We start from the raw sequence: 26,965 nt of genomic DNA, 5'->3' as shown, positions 1-26,965 counted from the left end.
CTCCTTTTTCCAGTGTGTAGGGATGGGTATAAATCCTACCACCTTATAATGAATATTTTTAAAATCATTTAAATTACCACACCACAAAATAGTAATGAAATATTAAAATGAATCTTCAGAGTTCAAATGTACATTACATACATTATGACCGAAGGAGCTAGCTTTATAATAATTTATTTTGAGTCTTTTAATTTTTCTTTCCTTTTAATAAAATTCTCTTCCATGATTGAATTATGCCCCTTATGCCATTCCACCTATAAATTTATCTTACAAATCATGTAAATTTCAGTTAAATTACGGAACATACAATAACTAATGTTTGGTAGAATAATTCAATCGAGCCATCTAAGCAGAGGGTATCCATATGCCACTATACAAATTGAACGTTGCTTATTGATTTTTAATTAATATCAATTTAATCAAAGAATTATGTCAATTCTTTGCATGTCATGGTTTCTTTTATGGAAATCTACTCCGAGACTTGAGAAACACTCATTGAAAACTCACGGCAATACAACCTGAATAATTATTCAATTAGCTACATGTAGTAGACATTTGAAAATGTATTCATCTATAAAAATTTTTTAAAAAACTGTTTTTGAACCAATACCATGAACTTTTCTGAAAAGTTTCTTTAATAGGTTCTTTAAAAAAGTTCTTTAATAACGAGTAAACCCTTCTTAATTTTTTGAGCAATGTTTGGTAGTGCATTTAGTTTGCTCTTACCTATTTTTTTTTTCTTTCATTTTTCCCAAATAGTGTTTAATAGCAACACAGAAAAAGTATCAATACTAATGTATTTAATTGATAAGTTTTTTTCCCTTATAAGTGCTAAAACCACAACATTCTTATAGCTCCCGACTATGATCGACTGTTAACTTTAGTAGAAACCGGGATATGGCACGGTAGGGGGGATGAACCCACCACCCCTTTATTTTGCCGATGTATTGTCTATTTTAGAAAACAAAGTTTATTTGTGGATGTCTTCACTGAGCCTTTGCTTTGTAGTGCCCACCTCTAAACTGGAATGTTCGATTGTAACAATAACACCCCCCCCCCCCCATTTTTGCCAAACTGGAATTGCTTTCTTTGGGCCTGGGATCATCCAAAGACACCCATGATATGCAAATTGAACGTTATATAACCTATATAAGAAGGAAAAAAGGAACCTACATTTATTTAAAGAAAGAGATGCTTTTCTAAGGCATTGCTCCCCCACCTTAAATCCAACGGGATTGTCAATATCCCTTCCTTTAATTTAAATGTTTAGGTTCTTGTTCCAGTTGCAACACACATCTTTGACTATTTGATATGTACCAGCACAAACAAAGTAAAAATCACCAACATTATAAATAATGTAACAAATTGTATTCACCGGCGGGTAGTAGAAAATACAACATGGGAACAAATTATTACATTGTTTAGGGTAGTCAGATCTTCATGTCTTAAAAATCAGGAGATGGGAAATTGAAAGTACCGCGGTACTCACAAAAATATTTATCTGAGCTCTCAGAATAATGTGTACTTAATAAATTATACTATTTATACTATTTTAGTAATACTACTTACTCATTTTAATTGTTCAAAGTTCTTATTTGAGATTACTTATATTACATAGAAAAAAATATTAAATTTAATACCGGTGTGTATATATACATGTATTCATGAAATATGAATCAAAGCACTACCAGGTACTAGGTATTTTCTTATTGATAACTAATCAACAGATATATTTTACAACAAAAAAAAAAAAAAAAAAAAAAAAAAAAAAAAAAAAAAAAAAAAAAAAAAAAAAAAAAAAAAAAAAAAAAAAAAAATATAGGTTTCCAGGCATTCTCAGTTTTTCGGTTCTTTACTTCTATTCATTTCCCTTGTTATGAAATAAATAGTGTAAAATGATTCGTATCATCATTGCATGGCATCACAGATCACTTTTAATATCATCTACTAAACGCCATTGGCATAGGAAGCAAATTCAAAATGGGGGGGGGGGGGGGGTTAAGTGTAAGAGAAAAAAATAAACCTACGTAAAAACTTGACAAGCAAAAAAATTTAACGATAATGTGTCCATTGTCCAAACACTAACATCCAATTTCGTTGGGGGGGGGGTGAAGTTACAACTTCTTTCACTACAATTTTTTTCTTTCCAAACACTAGCACTTACCTTTAAGGGGGGGGGGGGGCTAAACCTACGCCCAAATGTACAATGTCTATATTATGACTATCTTTGCAAAAAAGTGCCCCCCCCCCCCGGTTCCGAAGCCTATGAAGGCTTGTTTCTTCAAGAGTACTGTCCAACAATATATTCAAAAAGTGGTATAAATTAATCAGATGTGGATACTTAAAAATTCCAAAGACTTTTGGACAATTTGAAATCACAAGAATTTACCAAAATCAATCGCTTAAAGACATACGACATATCAACTTTATACACAACCATTCCACACGATAATTTAAAGCAAAGGCTTTTTGACATCATTGACAACTGCTTTGTTCAATAAAAATGGAACACATAAATTTACTGACCTTGTCATTGGCCATTTGCAAAATTATCTTTTTAAAAACATTCTGATTGTACACACAAGTACTCTGAAGTTGATATTAAAAAATGCCTTGAGTTTCTGATTGCCAATATTTATGTGGCATTTGGAGACCAGGTCTTCTAACAATCTATTGGGATTCAAATGGGTACCAATTGCGCCCCGTTATTAGCAGACCTATTTTGTATTCACATTAAGCAGAATTTGCCCAAAATACAGAAGAAAACACTAGCTGTGGCCTTCAACTCGACATCTAGATATATCGACGACATATTGTAAATTATCAGTGGTTATTTCCATTCTTATATCGATACGACATCTCACGGTGAGCTTAAATAAGAGATACTTCAGAGTCTGACAAATCTGTTTCATATTTGGATATTTTACTTGAAAAAGGCGTTAATGTGAATTTAACGACAAAACTTTGATAAACGTGATGACTTTAACTTTTCAATCGTCAATCGCCTTAACTTATGCAGCAATATACCTTCATCACCTGAATTCTTCGGCGTTTATATATCTCAGTTGACTAGTTACATAGGAGCCTGCTCTTCATATGAACAATTTCTAAAGCGAGGTAAGTTATTGACAAACAAGTTAATGAAATAAGAATATCAGCAGTCTCATTTGAAGTCATCATTTCATAAGTTCTATGGTCGATTCAATGACCTTGTCAATGTTTCATCAACTTGTTTGTCAATAATTTTTAGAAATTGTTCACAGGAAGAGAATTCTCTTGCGCATCGAATCAACTGAGAGATATAAAGTCCGAACTCAGGTGATGAAGGTATATTGCTGCATAAGAACATGTAAGGGAATATAAGGGAAGTTGACGATTGTAAAGTTAAAGTCATCTCGTTTATCATAGAACTTGGTTTTTAGATTACCATTAACTCTTTTTCAAGTAAAATATCGAAATATGAAACAGATGGGTCAGACTCTGTGGTATCTTGATCCCAAGCTCACCATGGCCAGGATATATTGTATCGACATAAGAATGGAAGTTATCATTGTTAATTGACAATACGTCGTCGATATATCTAAATGTTGATTTGAAGGCTACAACATTTTTTTCCCTTATTTTCACTCATACAATATTGCACAAATTCTGCTTCATATGCATTACAAAAATAGGTCTGCTAATAACAGGGCGTATTTGGGAATTCCAATAGATTGTTAAAAGACCTGGTCTCCAAAAACATATATCAGATATTGTCCATCAGAAACTCAAGCATCCTTTTGATGTCAACTTCAGAGTACTTTTGATCTTTTTGAGGTTTCTTATGAATTTGGGAGTCCAGTATACGTATTGTAGTTCAAATTCATAATCGTATTCATGTTCTTCTTCGCCCTATAACTATAGTCCTGCTGGAAGGGTTATTACAGGTGACGTAAATATAGTAAATAATGAGGACCTTAGATCACTTATCTTAAAAGGTCCTAAATATAGGGAACCCCGATCCTTCAACTGGCGTTGGAATTTCATAAATATTATAGATTCTGTTGAAAATTACGCCAGACGATGGACCAAATATGAAAAAGAAGACGTTGACACCTTGTCAGAATGGATTAAATGTGTCAGATCCATGACTGTTTAAGTCGCTAATTAAAAGATTGAGGGGCAATATGAAAACCATCTATCCTTCTGTATTCAATAATCCAGAAGTGAAAAAGAATTAGATAGATTACAAGATCAGTACGTACTGGTCCCTGCCGACAAAGCAGGTAACAACATTGTCTTCGTTTGTAAGGCTCATTACTAGTATATAAATTGTATTTTAGAAGAACTTGGATTTAATTCTACGAGTGGTAATCCTACGTATACTCATACTTCCCTTTCTAAGGAAGAAAGTCTTCAAAATCATATGACAGTTTTAAATATTTTTAATATTCCACAGAGTCAAAATGAATTGGAACTACCCTATATATATTGGATTCCAAAACTTCATAAAAATCCTTACAAACAAAGATACATTGCGGGTTCCAGTTAATGTTGAACCAAACCTCTTTCTCTACTCCCCACTAAGATATTGAGAGTAGTGAAGGAAAAACTATAAGAGTACTGTGCAACAATATATTCAAGAAGTGGTGTGAATCAGATGTGGATACTAAAAAATTCCAAAGAACTTTGGACAATTTGAAATCACAAGAATTTACCAAAATCGACAGCTTAAAAACTAACGATTTTTCAACTTAATACACAGCCATTCCCCACGATAAATTAAAGTCCAGGCTTTTTTATATCAATGACAGCTGCTTTTTCAATAAAAATGGATCTCGTAAATCTACTTTCCTGGTCATTGGTCATTTGAAAATTATTTCGTTAAAACACATTTTGATTGCACACACAAGTACTCTAAAGTTGACATCAAAGAGATGCTTGAGTTTCTGATTGACAATATCTAAGTGGTTTTTGGAGACTAGGTATTCCAACAATCTATTGGAATTCCCATGGGTACCAATTGCGCTCCGTTATTAGCAGACCTATTGCTGTATTCATATGAAGCAGAATTTGTACAATATTCTTATGCGCGAAAAGAGAAAAACACTTGCCGTTGCCTTCAACTCAACATTTAGATATATCGACGACGTATTGTCAATTAACAATGGTCATTTCCATTCCTACTTCGATACGATATATACTGGTTAGCTTGAGATAAAAGATACCATAGAGTCTGACACAGCTGATTCATACTTGGATATTTTACTTGAAAAGACGTAAATGGAAATCTAACAACTAAGCTATATGATAAACGTGATGACTTTAACTTTTCTATCGTCAACTTCCCTTACTTATGAAGCAATATACCTTCATCACCTGCATACGGAATGTATATATCTCAGTTGATTCGATTCGCAAGAGCATGCTCTACGTGTGAACAATTTCTAAAACGAGGTAAATTATTGACAAGCAAGTTGATGAAACAAGTCTTGTTTAAAGTCATCATTTCGTAAGTTCTATGGTCGGTACAATGACCTTGTCAGCAAATACAATTTATCATTGAGACAAATGCTGACTGACGTTTTTCATACTTATTTTTAGTCCATTATATATGCACTGAATTGACGACGGATTTTTCCATTATTTTCCGATCATGACAAGGAGCACACAGCGGGTTTGAAAGGACATCAGGGTATGCTCACTCCTCCATGGCATCTGATCCAACCTCTGATGTTTCGGAGGTCTGTGTTTGCTCTGCTCCTATTTTTTTTTTATTGTTTTATGGACTTTGATATTGAATACTGTTCGTTATCTCAATATCCTTTTTTTTTTTAAAGTTCTTTTTGGATATTTAAAACATTCAAAACTGACACATGATTTTGAAGAATTTCTTCCTTAGACGGGGAACTATGAGTATAATTTAGATTACTTCTTGTAGAACTATTTCAAAGGTCTTCTAAAATACAGTTTATATAATGAGCCTTACAAACGAGGACAAAAATATTAGTTGCTTTTTCAGCAGGGACCATGCCTACTGATCAAGTAAAGAACACCATAAAATTGGTCACATCTGTTTTATATATTCTTACCTTTTTAAATAAAACAACCCTAAAATTTAATCCAAATTTCCTCTGTAACATCATCTTTTTTTTTTCTTGAAATATGAAAATAATTAATGCTTATATTTATTCATTACGTGGTTATTTTGCTCATTCAAAATTGATAACTGGTTTCAAGTACAAAAAAAATTATAGCGTTTCAAGTCCATCAACTAAAACCCTAAATAAATACCATTCTTAAAGTTAAATTACGCCATGTTTTTAAACACTTTGACGAGTCCATTCTCATTCCCAACCCACAGAGTGCACTTGCTCAATGACAATGAGGTCGGTGTCTTTACTTCATTCTCTGTCAGTAAATACTTCAAAAAATCCCCGTCAGGACTCAGCAGATGAATGAAATTGTTGTCTGGGTCTGCAACAATGATGTTACAGAGGGAGTCACACACGACATCATTTGGATTAAATCCATGGATCAAGTCCTGACCACGATAAATAAACATCGGACGACCGGAGGTAGAAATGATCAACAGCTCACCTTTTGCCTCACTCGTTCGGTTGAGAACACAAATCTGACTGTTTCCGTTCTGTAACTCTGATTGGTTGCACAAACAACCTGGTTTGGTTGTCTTTAAGATATTCGTACTCTTTGATGATATCACCGTTAAGTGCTAAATGTCTCAAAAGACGTCTACTGGTTGCTTCCAATTTGAAGTCCTCCGATTCCATGTCTATCAGCGTGACCAGCAGGCCACCGTCCAGTGATTGACAGATCCCTAGTGGTGTCAGTGGATATAGCCCCTTGCTGTAGAAAGACGGGCGATAGAGTTGTTCTCATAGTTCGTAAAGTAGACATCACCATTTTCACACACACAAATATCATAAGGATTGATGGGGAATGTCTGAGTTTTCTCCCCTTTTTTGTTTACACGTACTGCTATCCTGTCCGATTTAGCATCACAGACGTAACATTCCCCTTCATTGTAAGCCTCCAGAAGAAATATGACATCATCTCCATACTGAAAGGAGTCGGTTTCAGTGGCACTGAGTTCGTCTAAATCAATAGTATGTCCAGTAATTGACTTCAATAAGTCACTAGTTATCTCCCCTCTTTTGTATCTCACTGAATGCTCACAGTTCTTCGAGTCAACGTCCAAGTTAGACAGAAGACGTTTCAATTCTCTATGATTATCAATGAAGCCATAATCTAACATTTTATTTTTGTTCTCCTCTATATAATTTACAGTTTTCGCTAACTCTTTCCTCTTCATTTCTAACTCAAACTTCACACGGTAAGCCTTTGTATTCTTCATCTTGAGATTTTCTTTCAGTTTTTCTTCATGGGAATTCCTTAGATATTCCAGACTCGTTTTTATTTCATCGAAATATTTCAGTAGTTTCTCAATCTCTTTATCACACTGAATTTTGTTTTTCTCAATTTGTTTTGATGCCTCCTGTATCTTGTCATCAATATTTGACAAATCCACTTCCCGAATTGTTCTCAAATATTCAAACAGATTTCTTCTCCTTAAAGTTGCTATTGTGGAGACTGTGTCCCAGTTGTGATGTATGTGATCTGTTTTGGCACATCTTGTACAAATGAATTCATCACAGTCCTCACAGAAGATATCAATACGTACTTTATGTTTCCCACAAGTTTTAATATGTTCTTGGGCTTCTCGCAAATTACTGTCCGCCATCATTTGCTCCTTCAGAGAGGCTTTGTGACGTGATATACACAATATATGATACTTTGAAAATTGTTTTGTAATATACTGTTATGTTTGACGGCCTTTGATTTGCTGCGCAATCTGAATAGAACAAAAGAACAATTACCGATAAATGATAATGTGTATTTCAATGAACATATTTTAAGGATATTCAAATTTTTGTCATTCATTTTAATGCATATTACCGTACAGAAAATTAACTGGAACTTAACGAAGTCAATATGATTTTGTGTTTATTCGTGATAGAGTGGACGTATGTTTATCGTTAGGTTAAAGTTTATTAAAGCTGGGCATCAATGGCAACTAATGGAATGGAACTCGCAAACTTACCTACATTGTAATTGGTTATTGGCAAAATTATTTTGTTAAAATTTTCTGAATGTACACACAAGTACACTGACGTTGAAATTAAAAAGATTTTTGAATTTCTGATTGACAATAAATTTGTGGTTTTTGTAGTCCAAGTCTTTCACAATCCATTGGATTTGCTAGGAGTTTCGCCCGTTATTCGCAGACCTATTTTATATTCATATGAGGCTGAACTTGTTCAAGAGCATATAAGGGAAAAAAGAAGAAAACCTCGACATTTTAATATGTCGACGACTATTTGTCAGTTATCTATGGTTAATTCTATTCTTATGTCTATACGATATATTTCGGACAAGCTTTCAATGAAAGATACCCCAGAGCCTGAACTCTTTCATATTTGGATGTTGTACCAGAAAAAGACGATGGTCATAACGTCATCACGTTTTATGATACACGTGGTGACTTTAACTTTACTTATGCAACAGCATGTCTTCATCACCTACAAACGTGGATTATATCTCTCAGTTGATTCAATACGCAAGAGATGTTCTACGTAAGAACGATTTCTAATACGAGGTAAATTATCGACAAACGAGTTGGTGAAACAAGAATCTCAACAATTCAGTTTAAAGTCATCATTTCGTGAGTTGGTCGTTACAATGATCTTGTCGGCAAATACAATTTATCATTATGTAAAATACATAGTAATGTAGACGTACTTTTTCCCACGGGATCATAATTCCGCGGAATCACAATTTCAGTTTAATCCACGAGTAGAAAAATACGCAGATTTCCTAGACTGTCACTATATACCTTTATTTTATATTACATGTAAGTTTGCTTGGACTAAATTCCGCGGAAAATTTGTGACCGCGTACATACCGTAAATTAATACCATGCGGAAAAAGTACTTTAACAGTAATTGCTTAGTTATAGGCCATAATTTACACACTGAATTGTTGACGGATTTTCTGTTATTTCCCGATCATGACAAGGAGTTCACGACTCGTGTGACCAATCGACAGGGGATGCTCACTCCTCCATGGCACCTAATCCCACTTCTAGTGTTTTGGACTAGAGATGGGATTTTTTCTGCCCCAAATTTGTATTGCTTAATAGACTTTTGATCTTGAACTCTGTTTGCTATCTGCATATATTTCATTACAACATTTCTGGAATACATTTGTATATTGTTGGACAGTTCTCATGAAGTTTTGCCTATACGTTTGTTAATATATTAGTAAGGAGTAAAGAAAGAGGCTTGGTAGAACAACCCGGTATGTATCTGTATAATTTTGATTTCAATAAACGTTGTTGCCCATTGAAGTTTTAAGAAAATCTAGCTTCAGTCTGGTCAGAGATTTTCGGCTTTTACGGATATGATTCATGATGTTATATTCAGCACAGTTTTCACTTACATTTCTATTCTATGGTTTGCACACACTCTCCTCTGGAAACGTGTGCAGCAGCCCTCTACTACCATCGATTGTCATGATTTGAATTGCTGCAATCGCAGAGATGATTTTTTTTGTTGACAGAGGATAGGTTATAGTGATTCTTAATTGCAGAATACTGTAGATCACTAAATTTTCGCGACACCTTATTTTAGCGAGATTGTCTCTGACTCTTTGTAAGCGAGTCATAATTTTTACGAAAAGTTATTATTTCTCTATATAATCGTAAGGAATACTTTTAAACGCGAGAATTAAATTTTTGCGACCGCACTGTCTCCTGTAATTACGTGAAAATAAAGTTCTCGCGAATAAAAAGTGATTTACAGTACCCTTAAGGTAATCGATGATGGTTGTAGTGTCTTGTTTCAAAGGATTTTGTTTAAACTAAGATATCATCCATGCATCATTTGGCACACTAATATATAAATTATACCGCCATTTACAGATTTTGCAGATAAAACTCGACATATTTTGATATTTTGACACTTTTTAGATCATGAACAGGAGTACTGACTACTAACGGGTAAAATCCAAGAAATGTTCGACATAAATAAAACAATGGCTGATGATACAAATGACACCGTTGGATCACCCCAGGAACACATCTCAATTTGTAATGAACACAGTGTACGTTAGAAATGTTCTGTGATGATTGTGACAAATACATTTGTTCGAAAGGCGCAAAATCAGACCACAGCAATCATAATTGGGAAACCTTAGCGATGGTAGTCGGTGAAATAAGGAGATGATTTCATACTTATTTCAACAAAATTAGGAAGAATGAAATACCAGAGATTAATAACAAAATAGAGAAGCTCGTGTCACAAAAATGTGACGTGGATATACAATTTATGCAGAGGCATCACGAGGAAATCATAAGGAGGCTCAATGTAGAAATCAAGAAGAAACACGAACAAACTCTTAGAGACAGTCTGGATGTACAAAATGAACAAATAAATCGCGTGAAATCACACTTAGAAATGAAGAAGAAACTACTTCTTGATCTAGTAAAATTTATGGAGGAAAGCAGCGGTACCATGTTAGACTACAGCTTCGTTGAGAACCACAAAGAACTGACGGAACTGATGTTTGACTTGGATGATGTTATGAAGAGATGCAAATTTGGCTGGACCTTTTGAAGGTAAACAGCACGATGCAGCGGTTTTTAGGGAAAGTGGTCTTGGAGACGAACTTGTACGCTACATGTACTCCCTTAACGGTGAGCCGTACTGCTTGTACGGAGACGCAGCTTATGCCGTCAACCAGTATGTACTTGGGCCGGTCAAGGGAATTCGGGTGAGTCCAGAAGAAGCAGAATTTGACCGGCAGATGTGTGCATTGAGACAATGCGTGGAATGGGGCTTTAACCAAGTGATTCAGACATTTGCATTTCTTGATTACATGTATGGTTGGAAAGATTATTGATACAGATGAGGTCATTGCCAATGAAATAGGATCTTTCCAGTATGGACATAGCACTATTCTAATGTTGGAGTCATTCACTGACAATGATATCTATATAAATTCTCACCCCTTTGATCACACCAAACTAATCAATAAAAAAAAGAATTCAAGATAAAACTCAATGACTTATGTGTGAGTAGAAGTAGTGTATACTTTACTGATGTTGATAACAGGTCCATCGCTTGCCTCTCTCCGTCAGGATCTGTTTCAGTTGTTCTAAGAACAGACCCACTCTAACCAGGAGGGATATGTAGTCAAAGAAGTGGAGGTCTCCTGGTGATATTGAACGACAACACAACACAGTTATTCAATAAATCAGTAGAATTAGCACACAAGAGAAGAGAATATGAATTTCTTTATGAGTCTGACGTTAAAACCTTGCAGGAACATTGTGATCAAATCATAAACAGGATTACGGAAATCAAGAGGACAGATGGAGATGCAATGAAGAACAATCTGAATAAAGCAAATGCAGAAGTTTTGGATATAGGTAGGAAGTTAAAACAACTTCGCGATGCAGTAGATTTTATCGAAAGTAACAAAGGCACTATGTCTGATTATAGTTTGCTAGACAATGTCCAATTGTGGCGACAGCACTACAATAAAATAAAGAAATCTGAATGGCTAATGCGTTTTAAAAGAATACCTCTCAATGATTGTTTGCAGAAAACAATTTCTGTTGAATTAGTTGCCAATGAAACAACATCATTTCAATACAAAAATAATCCAACAAGAATTCTTGAAGCATTCGATGAAGATGCTTACTACATTCAGGCAATGGCTTCAGAAGACATTGCATCAAATCAACACACAGGGTGAGAGGAAACGAACGTTTAAGTTCAATATTTCTTAAGTATGTGTTTGTAATGATGGTGTTGTATATTTTACTGACAATGAGAATAACTCCATCTGCTGTCTATCCCCGTCAGGATCCGTTTCCACCATCATTAACACAAATCCACAAAAACCACTTGGAATTTGTCAATCAATAATAGGTGATCTGCTAGTCACACAGATTCCCTCTGAGTTTAGACTTTCCTGTCCAGACCACTATTGCGGACGTTACTACTGCTTTTGTTTACCTCCATTGTTGCAACTGGCGTTGTCACGCGAGGTGAAACACGAATACAAGTTAAAAGATAGGGACCCACCAATTACTTACCCCCGACGAGTCATACAGAATGGTAACCATGATATTTGTGTTGTAAACTGGACAGTTTCCAGCGGTAGTCTGTTCATTTTATCATCACCAGGTTCTTTCATATCTATCTATAACGGACAAATCATGGAAGACAAAAAAGAGATTTTTGATCCTTATGACGTAGTATGTGACTCTCTCTGCAACATCCTTGTTTCCGATGCAAGGAACCACTGGATACATCTGCTCAGTCCGTTAGGAACATTTGTGAAATTTTTGCTGACACTGAAATATCTGACCTCACTATCGCTCTACAAGTCTACACTGTGGGTAGGGAATACTAGAGGACTGGTCAAAGTGTTCAGATGCAAACATATGATTGATATTCCCATTTAATTATATTTCAGTTTTTCTGGTCGAAGCGATTTTGTACTGTAAATGTCAATCATTTGATGTTGATTTTAAAAGTATTTCTCTACACTTTATACATCCATTCCCCACGATGAATTAAAAACTGTGCTTATGGAAACTTTGTCAACTACTTCTTCATTAAAAAGAGAACTCGGAAATTTTAACATCTTGTGAATTGTCATCAACAATTTTTAAAAAAAAAAACCACTCTGATTCAACATATACAAGTACTCTGAAATTGAAATTAAAGGATGCCGGGGTTCTCATTAACAATATTTATAGGCTTCACGATCGGAGACAAGATCTCCCAACAAACTGTTGGGATTCAGGTGTGATCTGAATGTGCTCTTTTATTAGCCGGCCTGATTTTATATTGCTATGAAACTGAATTTATTCAGAAACTTCTATGTGAGAAGAAAATATTACACTTTCTGTTGCCTTAATTCGTCTTGGCATTTAGATTACCGAGGACATATGATCAATTAACAATAAATACTTTATTCATATGTCGACTCGAAATATTTTAGTGAACTTGAAGTAAAAGACACCACAGAGTCTTCTACATCTGATTCATTTTTGGTGTTTTACTGACTATAGACGACAAGGATCAACTAATCACTAAATACATATAAACCGTGATAAACGGGAGGATTTCAGGTTTTCCATTGTCAAGTTTTCTTAATTATGTAGTGATATTCCAATAAAGGGGACCCCGTGGGGATCCGGGTTAGAATAGGTCCTCAGTACCCAGTACTTGCTTGTCGTAAAAGGCGACTAAATGGGGCGGTCCTTCGGATGAGACCTATAAATCGAGGCCCCGTGTCACAGCGGGTGTGGCACGATAAAGATCCCTCCCTGCTCAAAGGCCGTAAGTGTCGAGCATAGGCCTAAATTTGCAGCCCTTCACCGGCAATGGTGACGTCTCCATATCAGTGAAATATTCTGGAGAGGGACGTTAAAAAGTATACAATCAATCCAATAAAGGGGCGAAAATAACACGGGGCGAAAATAACCCTGTATACAGCATCTGTTACATAGAGACGACATCATATACCAGTGAAAGGATTTAACTATAGACATTTACTCGGAACTTAGGGCCATTGAGCAGAGATGGATTGACATTGTGCCAAAGCTTGCCGTGACACAGGACTTCGGTTTCAAGGTCTCCTACGAAAGATCTGAAACTAAAAATTTTCATTTGACTAGCTCTGTGTGTTTCAAGGATAAAGCCGACTGATAGACGATATAATGAGGCATTATTTAACTCAGAAATATAGTTCTTTGTTTATTAAGTGGAAGTAAGATTGTATATACTAGTTGATTACAGGAAGATGCATTGTTTGTAGGTGTTTTTAATCTTGCATTTATCTTCACTTTTTTCTTTATTAATTCGGTCCGTTGATTACTTTTTTTATTTCGTCGAAGGACTTTGCCGTGAATAGTGACCTGTCGTGGTTGCCTAGTGGTAAGGCGTTCACTTTATAATCGAGTGACCTTGCTTCGATTCTTGTTCGCCGTGTCAAACCACTTAAACATAGGAAGTGACTGCTCTTGATTGTTTGATATTTTCCGTCCAAATTGAGAATTTTAAACTCATTTAGAGATGTCTCCAGCAGTAGAAAGCACGGGTCTTTCAAAAGACACCTTAAAAACAGAATTTTCATTTCATCGTAGGTGTTGATATGATAAAGATCCTTTACTGCTCTATAGCCCCGAGTGGCAAGTATAGGTCTAAAGAACTATATGCGGTATATTGCATATATTTGCCCCCACAAAAGTCAATTTTTGAAAACTTCCTGAAATGTGCTGAATTCAATAAATTGTATGAGAAATATAAATTAACAGAAAATATTATAGTGTCAAAGCAGTGTATTCACAATTTTTGTTTTTATGACGTCACAAACTAGTCCGATTTTATATCCTTTTTCAGAAAGAGGACAAAATGGACAAAATTTCAACAATTTTAGCTTTAAAATTTATAGAGCGCAAGTTTGTTCAGGAACAATATTGACATATTTCATTGATATTATCATTCTACACATTATATCAAAATATTGATCCTGAACACACATGCGCTCGGTGACTTTTACTCAAAATATGGACGAAATATGTACATTTTTCTGTAAAATTCATAAAAAAATGAAATTCACGTCATGTTTGTGACGTCATTACGTACATATGGCGTCATTACGTATGAAAATGTTCAGTGCTTTGAAGTCAGCATATACTCCCCTGTTTAAGAACTTAATTAAATATATCTCCATCATTTGGAGGCAAATGATTTTGGGGCAAATATTGGTTATTACCGAATAAAGTTCTTTAAAGCCTTTCACCAGTACATTATGACTTCTCTTATAAGAGGAAAATCTTGAATGGGGCTTAAAACAACAATCAATCCCAGAATAGTTTTGCTTGAGATGGGAAAATATATATGGATAATGTTTATATATGCAAATATAGGAAATAAATAGTAGCTACATAAGGCTACAATCGGAGAATATAATTATATAGGTATTTCAGTTGTGTTTTAGAAAAAGTTGTGGCCCATGGACTTCCAATTTTTTTTTTTGGTAAATGTGTAAGGCTTTATAAGGTGGACTTTAAAAAACCCCATGCAATGAGAAATAGCGCTCTGTGATTTAAATGTATTGTTTAAAATAATGGAAGTTCAAAAGAATAACCTCAATAAAAAAATCTTCAATACATCTGAGACTCTTAAATGTAATGAAGTCTTTATTATTATCAAAGACCAAAAGTTGACATGATGTCTCTACCAAAGCATTTTAAATAACACACATTCTTCTACATGATTATAACATATTATCAACCAATTGAATTCTACATAATTTGCATGTTCATAAAGAAACATATTTAATTCTGATTTCCATTTATCTCACTATGATACAGAAAAAATATTTATTTTTGATTTCAATAAAGACAATAAAATTTCTTTTCATTGATATTTTCTTATTTTTAAAAAGACACTGAAAGTCATTTGAAAATCTCATAACAATGCATTGAAAGCAAGTAATAGTTCACAAATTTTTACATTGCTAAAGGATAGCCTTTTATGCCAGTTATATAGGAAAATAAACAATCTATATTGTCTTATTCATGCCGGTTAAAAGAACCAATCGTTACATGTTATTATTCAAAGTTAATATAAGCATTGATCCATAAATATCTAGATACAAGTCATTATAGGCACATGAAATGGCGGCGGCAAGTAAAGACTACTAAAATTCTTAATTGTGACAAACACCGATGTCCTATTAATGTATTCTGTGTCGATTGTGATGAATCCATTTTTTTTCATGTGTGCAAAAACGGATAACAGAAACCACAACTGGAACGACACTGTGGAGATGGACGGTGGCAGCTCAAAAAAGGAGAGCTTTGTTTCAGTACTTTGAAAAGTTAAAGAGGGAAAAGCTACCAGAAGCTTACAAGAATCTGGTAGCTGTTGAGAATATTGGGAAAATATCGAACAGTGTGATATAGGAATTCAGCAGGGCAAGAAAACAATTGGTTGATTATATAGAATCGGATTACAACTTGATCACCAACCACATACATGTGATTAATGCCTGACTTGGATATCAAATTAAACAATTGTGAATATTCAGCGAAATACATGAGAGGAGGAATTGATGATGACGCCGAGGAATCTATCATTGAACACTTTGGATTTAAAAGGCATTAATGCTTCTGAAACAAGACATTAATGCTTCTGAAACAAATTCATATTGACATGGAAATATCAATACTTATTCTTCAGGCAGTCAGTGACGATTCTTGTTACATTCGTTCCATGATATCAAAATTCAGAAAAGTCAACATAGAAAGTAGGGAGAAATAGGAATCCGGGATAAATGCCAAAGATGTGTGTGTAAAAGCTGATGATTGTGTTTATTACACAGACTATAGGAACAAATGCATCTCGAGTCTGTATAAATACGGATATCTTTCTACAATAGTCAGCACTAAACCCTTAACGCCTGGAGGAATCTGCTTATCTTCGGATGGGGGACTCCTGGTCACGCTGACAGATGAATTATCAGATACATTTAAATTACAACCATGCAGTAGACGTTTGGTCAGGCACCTGAAGATAAATGGTGATCTCATCCATGATTATGAATACCAGGAGGATGGTCAGACCAGAATTTTTGTCCAACCAACCAGTGTTGCTCAGAATGGGAATGGAGACATCTGTGTTCTTAACCAGTCAGGTGATAAGACGGGCGAACTGGTTCTCTTGTCTTTCTCTGGTCGAACTAAGTCTGTCTATGGCGGAAGAACATGACAAGATACTTTAAGCCAAACGGAGTGGTGTGTGACTCCTACTGTAATATTCTTGTAAGTGATACGCTTAACCATAGGATCCATATCTTGAGTCCTGACGGGGAGTTCCTCAAATACTTGCTGACAGAAAATGATGTTGATTTTCCAACTTCAATATCATTGCATGGTTCTGTACTTTGGGTCGGGAATACTAAAGGACTTGTCAAAGTATTTAAATTTAGACGCACGGGAACATTTTCGTTAGTCTACATCTAGAGGCTTTCGTTCTGGAGTGCTGCAATGTACACCAACTAATCATATAGAGAAAAATGACCCGAATACGTTGTATTTTGATATTGGTCTTTTTTGTTTGTGGTCCAAAAAATTGATCCCAAATATCAAATAAACAAGTAGTAGCATGCAAAGAAAATACACATATAATTATTATATTTACTAGTATATAATAAAATGCTTTATTTAATTGTAAATTGAGGAATGAATGGCGTAGTCCATAAAATTCATGTTTATGAAATTATTACTCCAGTTGAAAAATTGGGGTTTCCTAATCTTTGGCCCTCTAATAATAAGTGATTGAAAGTCATTTTAAACTATATTTACGTCACGTGCGAGTAATGACATGTCCAGTATTTTGAGACCAGGAGGTCTCCATGGGCACCAATTGCGCCCTTTTGTTAGCAGACCTCTTTGTGTATTCATATAAAGCAGAATTTGTCAAAAATCTTACGGATGAAAAGAAGAAAACATTTTTAAAGGCTGTGCCCTTTTATTCGACACTGAGTTATATCGACGGCATATTGTCAGTTAAAATGGTTATTTCCATTCTTATGTAGATACAATATATCCCTGTGAGCTTGAGATAAAAGATACCACAGAGTGAGCTTGAGATGAAAGATACCACAGTCTGACACATGTGTTTTTTATATTTGGATATTTTACTTGAAAAAGACGTTAAATAATGACAATTCAACAACCAAGCTGTTTGATAAACGTCAATCGTCAACTTCCCTTACTTATGCAGCAATTTACTTTCATCACATGCATGCAGAGTTTATAGATCTCAGTTGATTCGATAGGCAAGAGCACGCTCTAAATATGTACAATTTCTAAAACGAGGTTAGTTACTGCAAACACACTATTATTCGCGTCATATATTATTCGCTATTCGTCAATTAAAAATCAATCCTCGAAGATTAATTTCCACGACTGAGAAAAAAATTCTTTACAAATGCTTAGCAAAATTAATGGTTAGCGTTATTAATATTCGCGAACTTAATATTGACAAACAAGTTGATGAAACAAAAATATCAGAAATTTCATTCAAAGTCATCCTTTTGTAAGATATATGGTCGATACAATGATCTGCCAGCAAATACAATTAATCATTGAGTCAAATGTTGACAGACCTTTTTCATACTAATTGTTAGTCCATTATTTATTCACTGAATTGACGACGGATTTCCCGTTATTTCCCGATCATGACAAGGAGCACACAGCGGGTGTTACCGGTCGGCAGGGGTAGCTCACTCCTCCATGGTACCTGATCCCACCTCTGATGTTTTGGAGGTCTGTGTTTGCCCTGCTCCTATTTTGTATTGTTTTATGGAGTGCTGAACTTCAATACCGTTCGTTATCTTGTTTTATATATGCTTCATTGTAGAACATGAAAACGTTGAAGAATTAAATTCAGATGTCCTATATCTAGACACTGCTGATTTTATTTTTGGTTGAAAGGTTTTAAAACGCTAGAAAAACTACAAATATTGTATTGTCAAAAATGGAAAAAAGCTTTGAATGAAAACAAGAACACCACAAGGCGCAACATTCCCTTACAAAAACATATCGATCACAATGCAACTTATTCACTTCGAATTTGTAAAGCGCTATCTCACAAACGAAGTAAGCTGAACTTACGATCATTTTTTAAAATAATTCTTACTGTTGATGCCTTTCTATTATGTTTAAAGTGCTTTTTGAGTATACACGACTAGAGATAAAGTCTAGTCAGAGACTCATTACTACTGTTGTAATTTGTAATATTTATAATGTAATATTTCACATGCTTCTTAATTTTATTTATTTGCACGCCGAATATTTGATTTCTGAAAGCAATTACAGCTGTCCTAGATTGTCATCGACTGGAATTTACAATTTGTTAAGGAGGGGAATTTCTTGCAGACACAGGATAGGGTTGTAATGATTATTATGCGGGCTTATGACTGCACACTACCTTAATGGGCCGATGGTGATTGAACAATGCTGAATTCATTGTCTTGTTACAAAGGATGTAGTTTAAATTCGGGTAACTGTTTAATCTTAAAAACCATCGAGTAAACTTGCTATAAGTTGGTACCGATCTAACACTTTAAATCACAAGTAGTTGTAGCTGAGTTAAATTTAATGAAATTTTCAACATAAACAAAACAATGACTGATGATACAAAAGACACCGTTGGATCGCCTCAGGAACACATCCCGGTTTGTAATGAACACAGTGTACGTATAGATATGTTCTGTGATGATTGTGACAAATTCATTTGTTCCAAGTGTGCAAAATCAGACCACAGCAATCATAACTGGGAAACATTAGCGATGATAGTCGGTGAAATAAGGAGAGGCCTTCATATTTATCTCAACAAAATATAGAAAGTAAACGGCGATGTGACGTGGATATACAATTTATGCAGAGGCATCACGAAGAAATCATAACGAGGCTCGAAGAAATCAAGAAGAAACACGAACAAACTCTTAGAGACAGTCTCGATGTACAAAATGAACAAATAAATCGCGTGAAATCACAGTTAGAAATGAAGAAGAAACAACTTCTTGATCTGGTAAAATTTATGGAGGAAAGCAGCGGTACCATGTCAGACTACAGCTTCGTTGAGAACCACAAAGAACTGACGGAACTGATGTCCGACTTGGATGTTGATATGAAGAGATGTGAACAGCGAAAGAGATTTAGAAGAGGAAAAATAAGTGATAAGCAACTGAAATGTATGGTTGGAAAGATTATTGATACAGATGAGGTCATTGCCAATGAAATAGGATCTTTCCGGTATGAACATAGCACTATTATAATGTTGGAGTCATTCACTGACGATGATATATATATAAAATCTCACTACTCTGATCACACCAAACTAATCAATAAAAAAGGCCAGCAGAAGAAAGAATTCAAGATAAAACCCAATGACTTATGTGTGAGTAGAAGCAGTGTATACTTTACTGATGTTGATAGCAGGTCCATCGCTCGCCTTTCTCCATCAGGATCTGTTTCTGTTGTCCTTAAAACAGATCCACTGTTACCAGGAGGAATATGTAGTCAAAGAAGTGGAGGTCTCCTGGTGACACTGAACGAGAACACATCACAATGGATGAATTCAAATTCAGACAGCAAGCATTTGGTGAGACACGTTTCCCTAACTGGTGACACTATCCGAGAATATGAGTACACTCCTGACGGTAAAACAAAGCTGTTTACTCTACCAGTCAAAGTCGCACAAAATGGTAACTCGGACATCTGTGTTGTTAACTGGACAAGCAGAACTAAAGGAAACCTTGTTATTTTGTCTTCTGCTGGACATATCAGATCGATTTACAGTGGACAGACATTGAGGTGGAACTTCTTACCGTTTGATGTGGTCTGCGATTCCTTCTGTTACATTCTTGTGTCCGACCGATACAACGAACGAATTCATCTACTGAGTCCCGACGGGGAAATTTTGAAGTATTTACTGAATGAAAATGAAGTAAACTTTCCTACCTCAATTTCTTTGTTCAAATCAAACCTTCGGGTGGGAAATGAAAATGGCCTTGTTAAAGTTTTCAAGTACGAAAATAGCGTAAGTTAATGGAAAGGTATTGAATACTTTATTTGATCTCTATTACCTTTTTTCGTTTTTAATGTTACAGAGTATTTATTTTGGATTTGAAATTTTCTTAATCCTTGGGTATATCCACTTCTGATTAACAACACTTCGCAAAGATATTGTACAGTTCTCCTGAAGTTTCTCCTTTACTGGTGTTCATATTGTTGCATTCCTGACCCTTTTGTCATTAAGAATATTTACATTAACGGTGTCAATGTCATTGTGACTGGTTATTTGCATCTTTAAAAACATTTTTAATTGAGAAGAAATCAACTGCTGTGGACTTCCTCTCGAAATTTATTTATATCGATGATGTTTTCTCAATTAACAATAGAAACTTCAATTCTATATCGAGTCGATATATATCCCAGTTAACTTCAAATAAAAGATACCAAAGAGTCTCCATATCTGTTTTGTATTTTTCTGTAGATTGTAGATTTCTAATGACTATTGAAGATGAGTGCCAACTTTAAGATGAACTGATAGATGTTTGTATGAGATGATATCAACTTTCCTTCGTAAACTTTCTTTTACTCTTACCTGGGTGATTAATCGAAAGAAGGTTTCTGTTCCTTTTATATATAGACTTATAACAACCTCATCTATGTTTTTAATCCATATTATTGATTTTCATTCTCATTCGCTTTTCATAAGAAATATCGAGAGCTTTTTTCAACGCTATACAAACAAACCAGTGAATCGTGTCGCCAACTATCTTATTAAGAATATGGCAATTCAATACAAGTAAAAATGGCTACCAACAAACCCCAATCTGTTGTAGGCTCTCCCCAGGAACACATTCCAACTTGTGACAAACATACCAAACGTATTGATATGTTCTGTGAAGATTGTGATGAATCCATTTGTTCCAAGTGTGCAAAATCAAAGCATAAGGATCACAACTGGGAAACTCTAGCTAATGCGGCTAGTCAGAGAAGGAGGGGTCTTCTAACATATCTAGCGGACATAAAGGAGCATGAGATACCGGAGTTTGAGGAGAAAAGTGAGGAAATATTTACACAGAAAAGGGATGATGAAAATCATTTTAATTATGATGTTGGAATTTTGCATAAACATTTTGATGAAGTGATAAACAGACTTACAAAAATCAAGAATAGCAATGAAGAAATACTGAAAGCCAACATGCGTAAAACAAAGGAACAATTTAAGAGTGTAGAGCCTCGATTAGCCAAGAATGCCCAGCTTGTTGACATCTTAGAACATATTGAGAAAAGCAGTGGAACCATGTCCGATTACAATCTTGTGGAAAACTATAAAACGTTCGAACAACTACGCTCTGACATAGAAGACATTAAATTTCCTTCGCCATACGATGGAGAAAAAATCTTTGATATGTTACAGGAAACTTTTTCAATTGACGTTTTTGCTGATGAAGTAGGATTGTTTCAATACGGAGATCAACCCATACGTATACTGGAGGATTGTGGTGATAATGTTAGTTATATCCAGTCCCATACATCAGAGTACGTGAATCAAATTAGCATACGAGGGACCGAGAAAAGAAAGTTCACGATAAATCCCTTTGATGTCTGTGTTTGTAAGGATGGTAAAGTGTTTTTTACTGATAATGAGCATAAAACCATTTGTCAACTCTTACCTTCAGGATCAGTTTCTGTTATCGCAAATACAGGCCTTCTACCATTAGGAATCTGTCAGTCTCTTGATGGTGGTTTGTTAGTATCCTTAATGGCAGGATTAGAAATCCCCGTGTATTCTGAATTCGGTTATCCTTCTCCATGTATTGTAAAACACCTGACTTTAACAGGTGATATAATACGTCGGTATGCATATACGGAAGAGGGGTTTCAATTATTTTATCCAGCACGCCTCACCCAGAATGGTAACTCTGACATAGTGATAGTTAACTGGGCATTTCCTAGAGGTATTCTGGTCGTAATGTCTTCTTCTGGTCAGGTTAAGTTTGTGTATCGCGGACGCAACTTGACAGACGACAACCCTGACTACCACCCGATGGAGAATTTTGATCCGTATGACGTGGCATGTGACTCCTATTGTAACATCCTTATTACCGACGCAAAAAGTCATCGGATCCATTTACTGAGTCCTTCTGGGAAATTTTTGAAGTTTTTGCTGACAGAGAGAGAAGTGAAATTTCCAACCTCACTATCCCTGTACAAATCCAAATTGTGGGTGGGAAATACAAGAGGACTTGTGAAAGTTTTTAGATGTAAACATATGTTTAATCTTCACGTTTAAACATACAGTACTGGTAAAAAAGCTTTCTGAACTGTCAAACTATCCAGCTCCGTATCGCATCTATCTCTTGTTTGTACTTATTTTTAAAAAAAATATTTTCATTGCACTTTTTTGATAAATTGTTACCTAAGTAAACTCAACCATAATACTTGTTCTTTATATCGATAATTTATTTCTACAAACAGTGTTACTATGTAAGTTATCAGAAAAGAAGGAATATTCTAGCATGTATTTCAGTTTCTTCATTATTTTTTTAATCGCAGTTGCTATATGCATATCGACTCTGCATGTAAATAAGGTATGTTATTTAGTGTTTACGATTTTTTAATGATTTATTTTATTGAAATGCAGTACAACTTGATATTGTAATTGTCTATTTTGAATGTGATGAGAACAGACACCAATATAAACCAGTACCATATGCACTTCCCAGCTGACTTGTTTAAAAATATATATCTACTATAACATCTTTATTGTATAGTAAATATACTTGTATATTTTTTAAACAATTTAGCTGAGGAGTGCATATGATGAAGATGACGAAAAGTATTCAAGCTCGGATGTCCATCAAAACAATACAAATCGGGGGCAAAGCTAACACTGACCTTTTAAAAACACCAGAGGTGTGATCAGGTGTCATGGAGGAGTGAGCTTTAAGCATGTATTGGGTCGGCCTCAATTAAAGATCCGAGACGAACCAAATATTGCAACATATATGGTCCGCCCTGTCTCTATAAAAGCCCCGCCTTCAGATAACATTTCAATTACGTTTTAGAATTTTTTCTCCTGTTTTGTTTGAAATTGATGTTTATGTTTGTTCAATTAATTTTTTTATTGCCCAAGGTATGGTCGTTCTGATCGTATCTTTTCCACCAGATGGTACTATACGACACAAAAGAGGCTTTCCCCTTTTACATACCTTTAGGTTAGCTGATACTCAGGTTCTAAATATCTGGAATAAAACAATTCAACATGCTCACAAAAAAGTCTCTCAATTCCCAAGTCTTGTCTTTATTAATGTTCACGAGTAACCCAGAGTATTTTTTCAAAGACAATCATTACAATTTTCATTTTATATATTGCAAATTATTTTTTCAGGTAATGTGAATTAACACCCTTCCCCGACGTCACGCATTTTAACGCATATACCATTTCCTATTTCTAACGCAAAATCACGCATATACCGTTTCCCCGCAATCACGCATTTTCACGCTCTTTAAAAAGTTCATTTAATCTCTTATTTAATGCCATTTTTTTTATTTTATACTTGCAAAAATCTCATAAAATAATAAAGGTTATTCTTGTATTAAAATATAACGCCATAATATTATTTACGCTCAACATTAGAGAAACATGTACCACGCTATAATGTACTTGCGGGGAAATGATAAATTTTTATTCCTATGAATGATTCCTATTATTGAACAACAGTGTAAACACTTTAGCTTGGTTTCTCTGTTTAATTTGTTTGCCTTTCGATATATCATTTGTAATCGTTTTATGCTTCTGAAATGCCCAGATCACTTTTAAATCAATTTTATTGATTGAATTTTAATGGTAGATCAGAAAGTAAAAAAAAAGATGCGTTAGCAATAGCATTGTATGGAGCCAACCATTGAATCGTATCGCTAACTACCTATATGTCAATTCAATGAAATGTTCTAATGGTAACCAACACATCAAAACATACAAAGGGGTTGTATTTTAACGTGCATATCTTATGTGGCGTATAAACAGAATCCTGAATGCTTTCACAACTAAATTGCTGAATCCGATCGACAGCTTTCAATTTAGCTAAAGTATTCAATAGTTGAACACTTGAGGTAGAAATGGCGACAAACAAATCACAATGTATAGAAGGCTCTCCGCAAGAACACATTCCAACCTGTGATAAACACGGCGTGCGTATAGATATATTCCGTGAGGACTGTGTTGAATTAATTTGTTCCAAGTGTGCTAAAAAAGAACATAAAGATCACAACTGGGAGACTTTGGCTACTGCAGCAGGTGAAATGAGGAAAGAACTGCTGGAAAAATCGAAACTCGCTATCACCAGGGATTCCTCCAAGTTATTCACAGAACGTATTGAGTTAAAAAAGATAAAAGAAAATAAAAATCTTCATGATTCTGACATTAAAACCTTGCAGATACATTACGATCAAATCATAAATAGGCTGCTAGAAGTCAAAAAGAAGAATGAGGAAACAGTGAATGACAATCCATGGAACGCAGAGGCAGAAGTTAAACCAACTTGTTGAAGAAGTAGGTTTTATCGAGAGTAACAACGGCAATATGTCTGATCACAGCTTGCTAGACAATGTCCGATTGTGGCCACAGAAATACAACGAAATAAAGAAATCTGAATGGCTTATGGATTATAAAAAAGAAACACTACATGATTGTTTGCGAGAAACCATGTCTATAGAGTTAGTTACCGATGAAACAATGTCATTTCAATACAAAAATAATCCAACAAGAATTCTTGAAGCATTCGATGAAGATGCTTGCTACATTCAGGCAATGGCTTCAGAGGGCACACATCAAATCAACACACAAGGAGCGAGGAAACAATCGTTCATGTTGAATATTTCTGATGTATGTGTTTGTAATGATGGGGCTGTGTATTTTACTGACAATGAGAACGAGGCCATCTGCCGTCTATCAACGTCGGGGTCCGTTTCTAAAGTCTTTAACACGTATCCACAAATACCACTTGGAATATGTCAGTCAATAACGGGTGATCTGCTAGTCACACAGATTCCCTCTGCGATAAAACGTATTTCCAGACCATACTGTTCTTGTGAACGTTATTACTGTTATTGTTTTCCTCCATTGTTGCAGCTGACGTTGACAGGCGAGGTGATACACAACTACAAGTTTCAAGATCACAAACAACCAATCACTTACCTACGGCGAGTCATGCAAAATGGTAACCATGATATCTGTGTTGTAAACTGGACAGCTTCCACTGGTAATCTGTTCATTATAACTTCATCAGGTTTTATTAAATCTGTCTATACTGGACAAAATATTAAAGACACGGGAGAGAATTTTGATCCATATGACGTAGTGTGTGACTCTCTCTGTAACATCCTTGTTTCCGACGGAAGGAACCACAAGATACATCTGGTGAGTCCTTCTGGAACATTTGTGAATTTTTTGCTGACTCTGAAATATCCGACCTCACTATCGCTCTATAATTCTACACTGTGGGTAGGAAATACTAGAGGACTGGTCAGAGTTTTCAGATGCAAACATATGATTAATCTTGACATTTAAACATATCCAAGATATTTTCATATTAAGATATTCTAGACACACGTATTTATTGAAGAGTCCGTCTTTACACTTAATATACTATGGTGGCATATTTATGCCATCCACATGATTTTTGTCAACATAGCATATCATGTCAAGATAACTATCTCATGATGAATTACTGTAAACGCATTATATTTGGCTGTGTATTCTTTTTAGCGGCTTTGGCGGAACGCAGCAAGCGCTAAATCAAGTACAACGCTAAATGTCTTGCACATATACACATAAATAAGAATATGAAGAAATGCGCTAATTAATTCAAAAGTCAATTTCCGCCAAATATCGTACACGCTAAATATAATACATTTACAGTAAAAATAGTGCTTGTGGAAACTTGGATAACTACTTTAACATTGAAATAAACACGGAATTTTTAACATATTGTGATTGGTCTTCAGAATTGTAATTCGTAAACAACCACTCTGGTTTAACACATACAAGAACTCTGAACTTGACATGAAAAATAGAGTTTTCATTGACAAGATCTTCTGAAAAGATGTGATCTAAATGTGTTCCTTTATAAGCCGACCTGATTATACCAGTATATTGCTATGGTGCTGAATTTATTTAGAAACATCTATGTGAGAAGAAAACACTTCAGTTTCTGTGGCCTTCAGCTTGGCATTTGGTTATCGACAACGTATATATAATCAATTAACAATGTATGTAGTTACTTTCATTCATACGTC

At 35.0% G+C, this 26,965-nt stretch overlaps 5 protein-coding genes across 5 annotated transcripts; 4 read left to right on the top strand and 1 right to left on the bottom strand.

Moving 5' to 3' along the window:
- Positions 1–6,826: 6,826 nt before the first annotated feature.
- Positions 6,827–7,741, bottom strand: LOC134259169 (RING finger domain and kelch repeat-containing protein DDB_G0271372-like). Its single transcript, XM_062741770.1, has one exon. The coding sequence runs from the start codon at positions 7,739–7,741 to the stop codon at positions 6,827–6,829; it is 915 nt and encodes a 304-aa protein (XP_062597754.1).
- Positions 7,742–10,737: 2,996 nt separating this feature from the next.
- Positions 10,738–16,853, top strand: LOC134259168 (uncharacterized). Its single transcript, XM_062741769.1, has 3 exons — positions 10,738–10,830; positions 11,383–11,488; positions 16,468–16,853. The coding sequence occupies exons 1-3, from the start codon at positions 10,738–10,740 to the stop codon at positions 16,851–16,853; spliced, it is 585 nt and encodes a 194-aa protein (XP_062597753.1).
- Positions 16,854–19,529: 2,676 nt separating this feature from the next.
- LOC134259167 (uncharacterized) lies at positions 19,530–20,702 on the top strand. The gene has a single exon (XM_062741768.1). The coding sequence runs from the start codon at positions 19,530–19,532 to the stop codon at positions 20,700–20,702; it is 1,173 nt and encodes a 390-aa protein (XP_062597752.1).
- Positions 20,703–21,470: 768 nt separating this feature from the next.
- Positions 21,471–22,958, top strand: LOC134259166 (uncharacterized). Its single transcript, XM_062741767.1, has one exon. The coding sequence runs from the start codon at positions 21,471–21,473 to the stop codon at positions 22,956–22,958; it is 1,488 nt and encodes a 495-aa protein (XP_062597751.1).
- A 2,292-nt stretch (positions 22,959–25,250) lies between these two features.
- On the top strand, positions 25,251–26,464 carry LOC134259165 (uncharacterized). Its single transcript, XM_062741766.1, has 2 exons — positions 25,251–25,929; positions 26,436–26,464. Exons 1-2 carry the CDS (start codon positions 25,251–25,253, stop codon positions 26,462–26,464), a joined length of 708 nt encoding a protein of 235 aa, XP_062597750.1.
- The last annotated feature ends 501 nt before the right edge of the window (positions 26,465–26,965 follow it).

The sequence above is a fragment of the Saccostrea cucullata genome, unplaced genomic scaffold (genome assembly GCF_032062105.1).
Source record: "Saccostrea cucullata isolate Sc308-1 unplaced genomic scaffold, CSIRO_AGI_Scuc_v1 ctg1305, whole genome shotgun sequence".
Lineage (NCBI taxonomy): Eukaryota > Metazoa > Mollusca > Bivalvia > Ostreida > Ostreidae > Saccostrea > Saccostrea cuccullata.
Note: the sequence above shows the minus strand (reverse complement) of the source record. Positions and strands in the feature narration are given on the sequence as shown.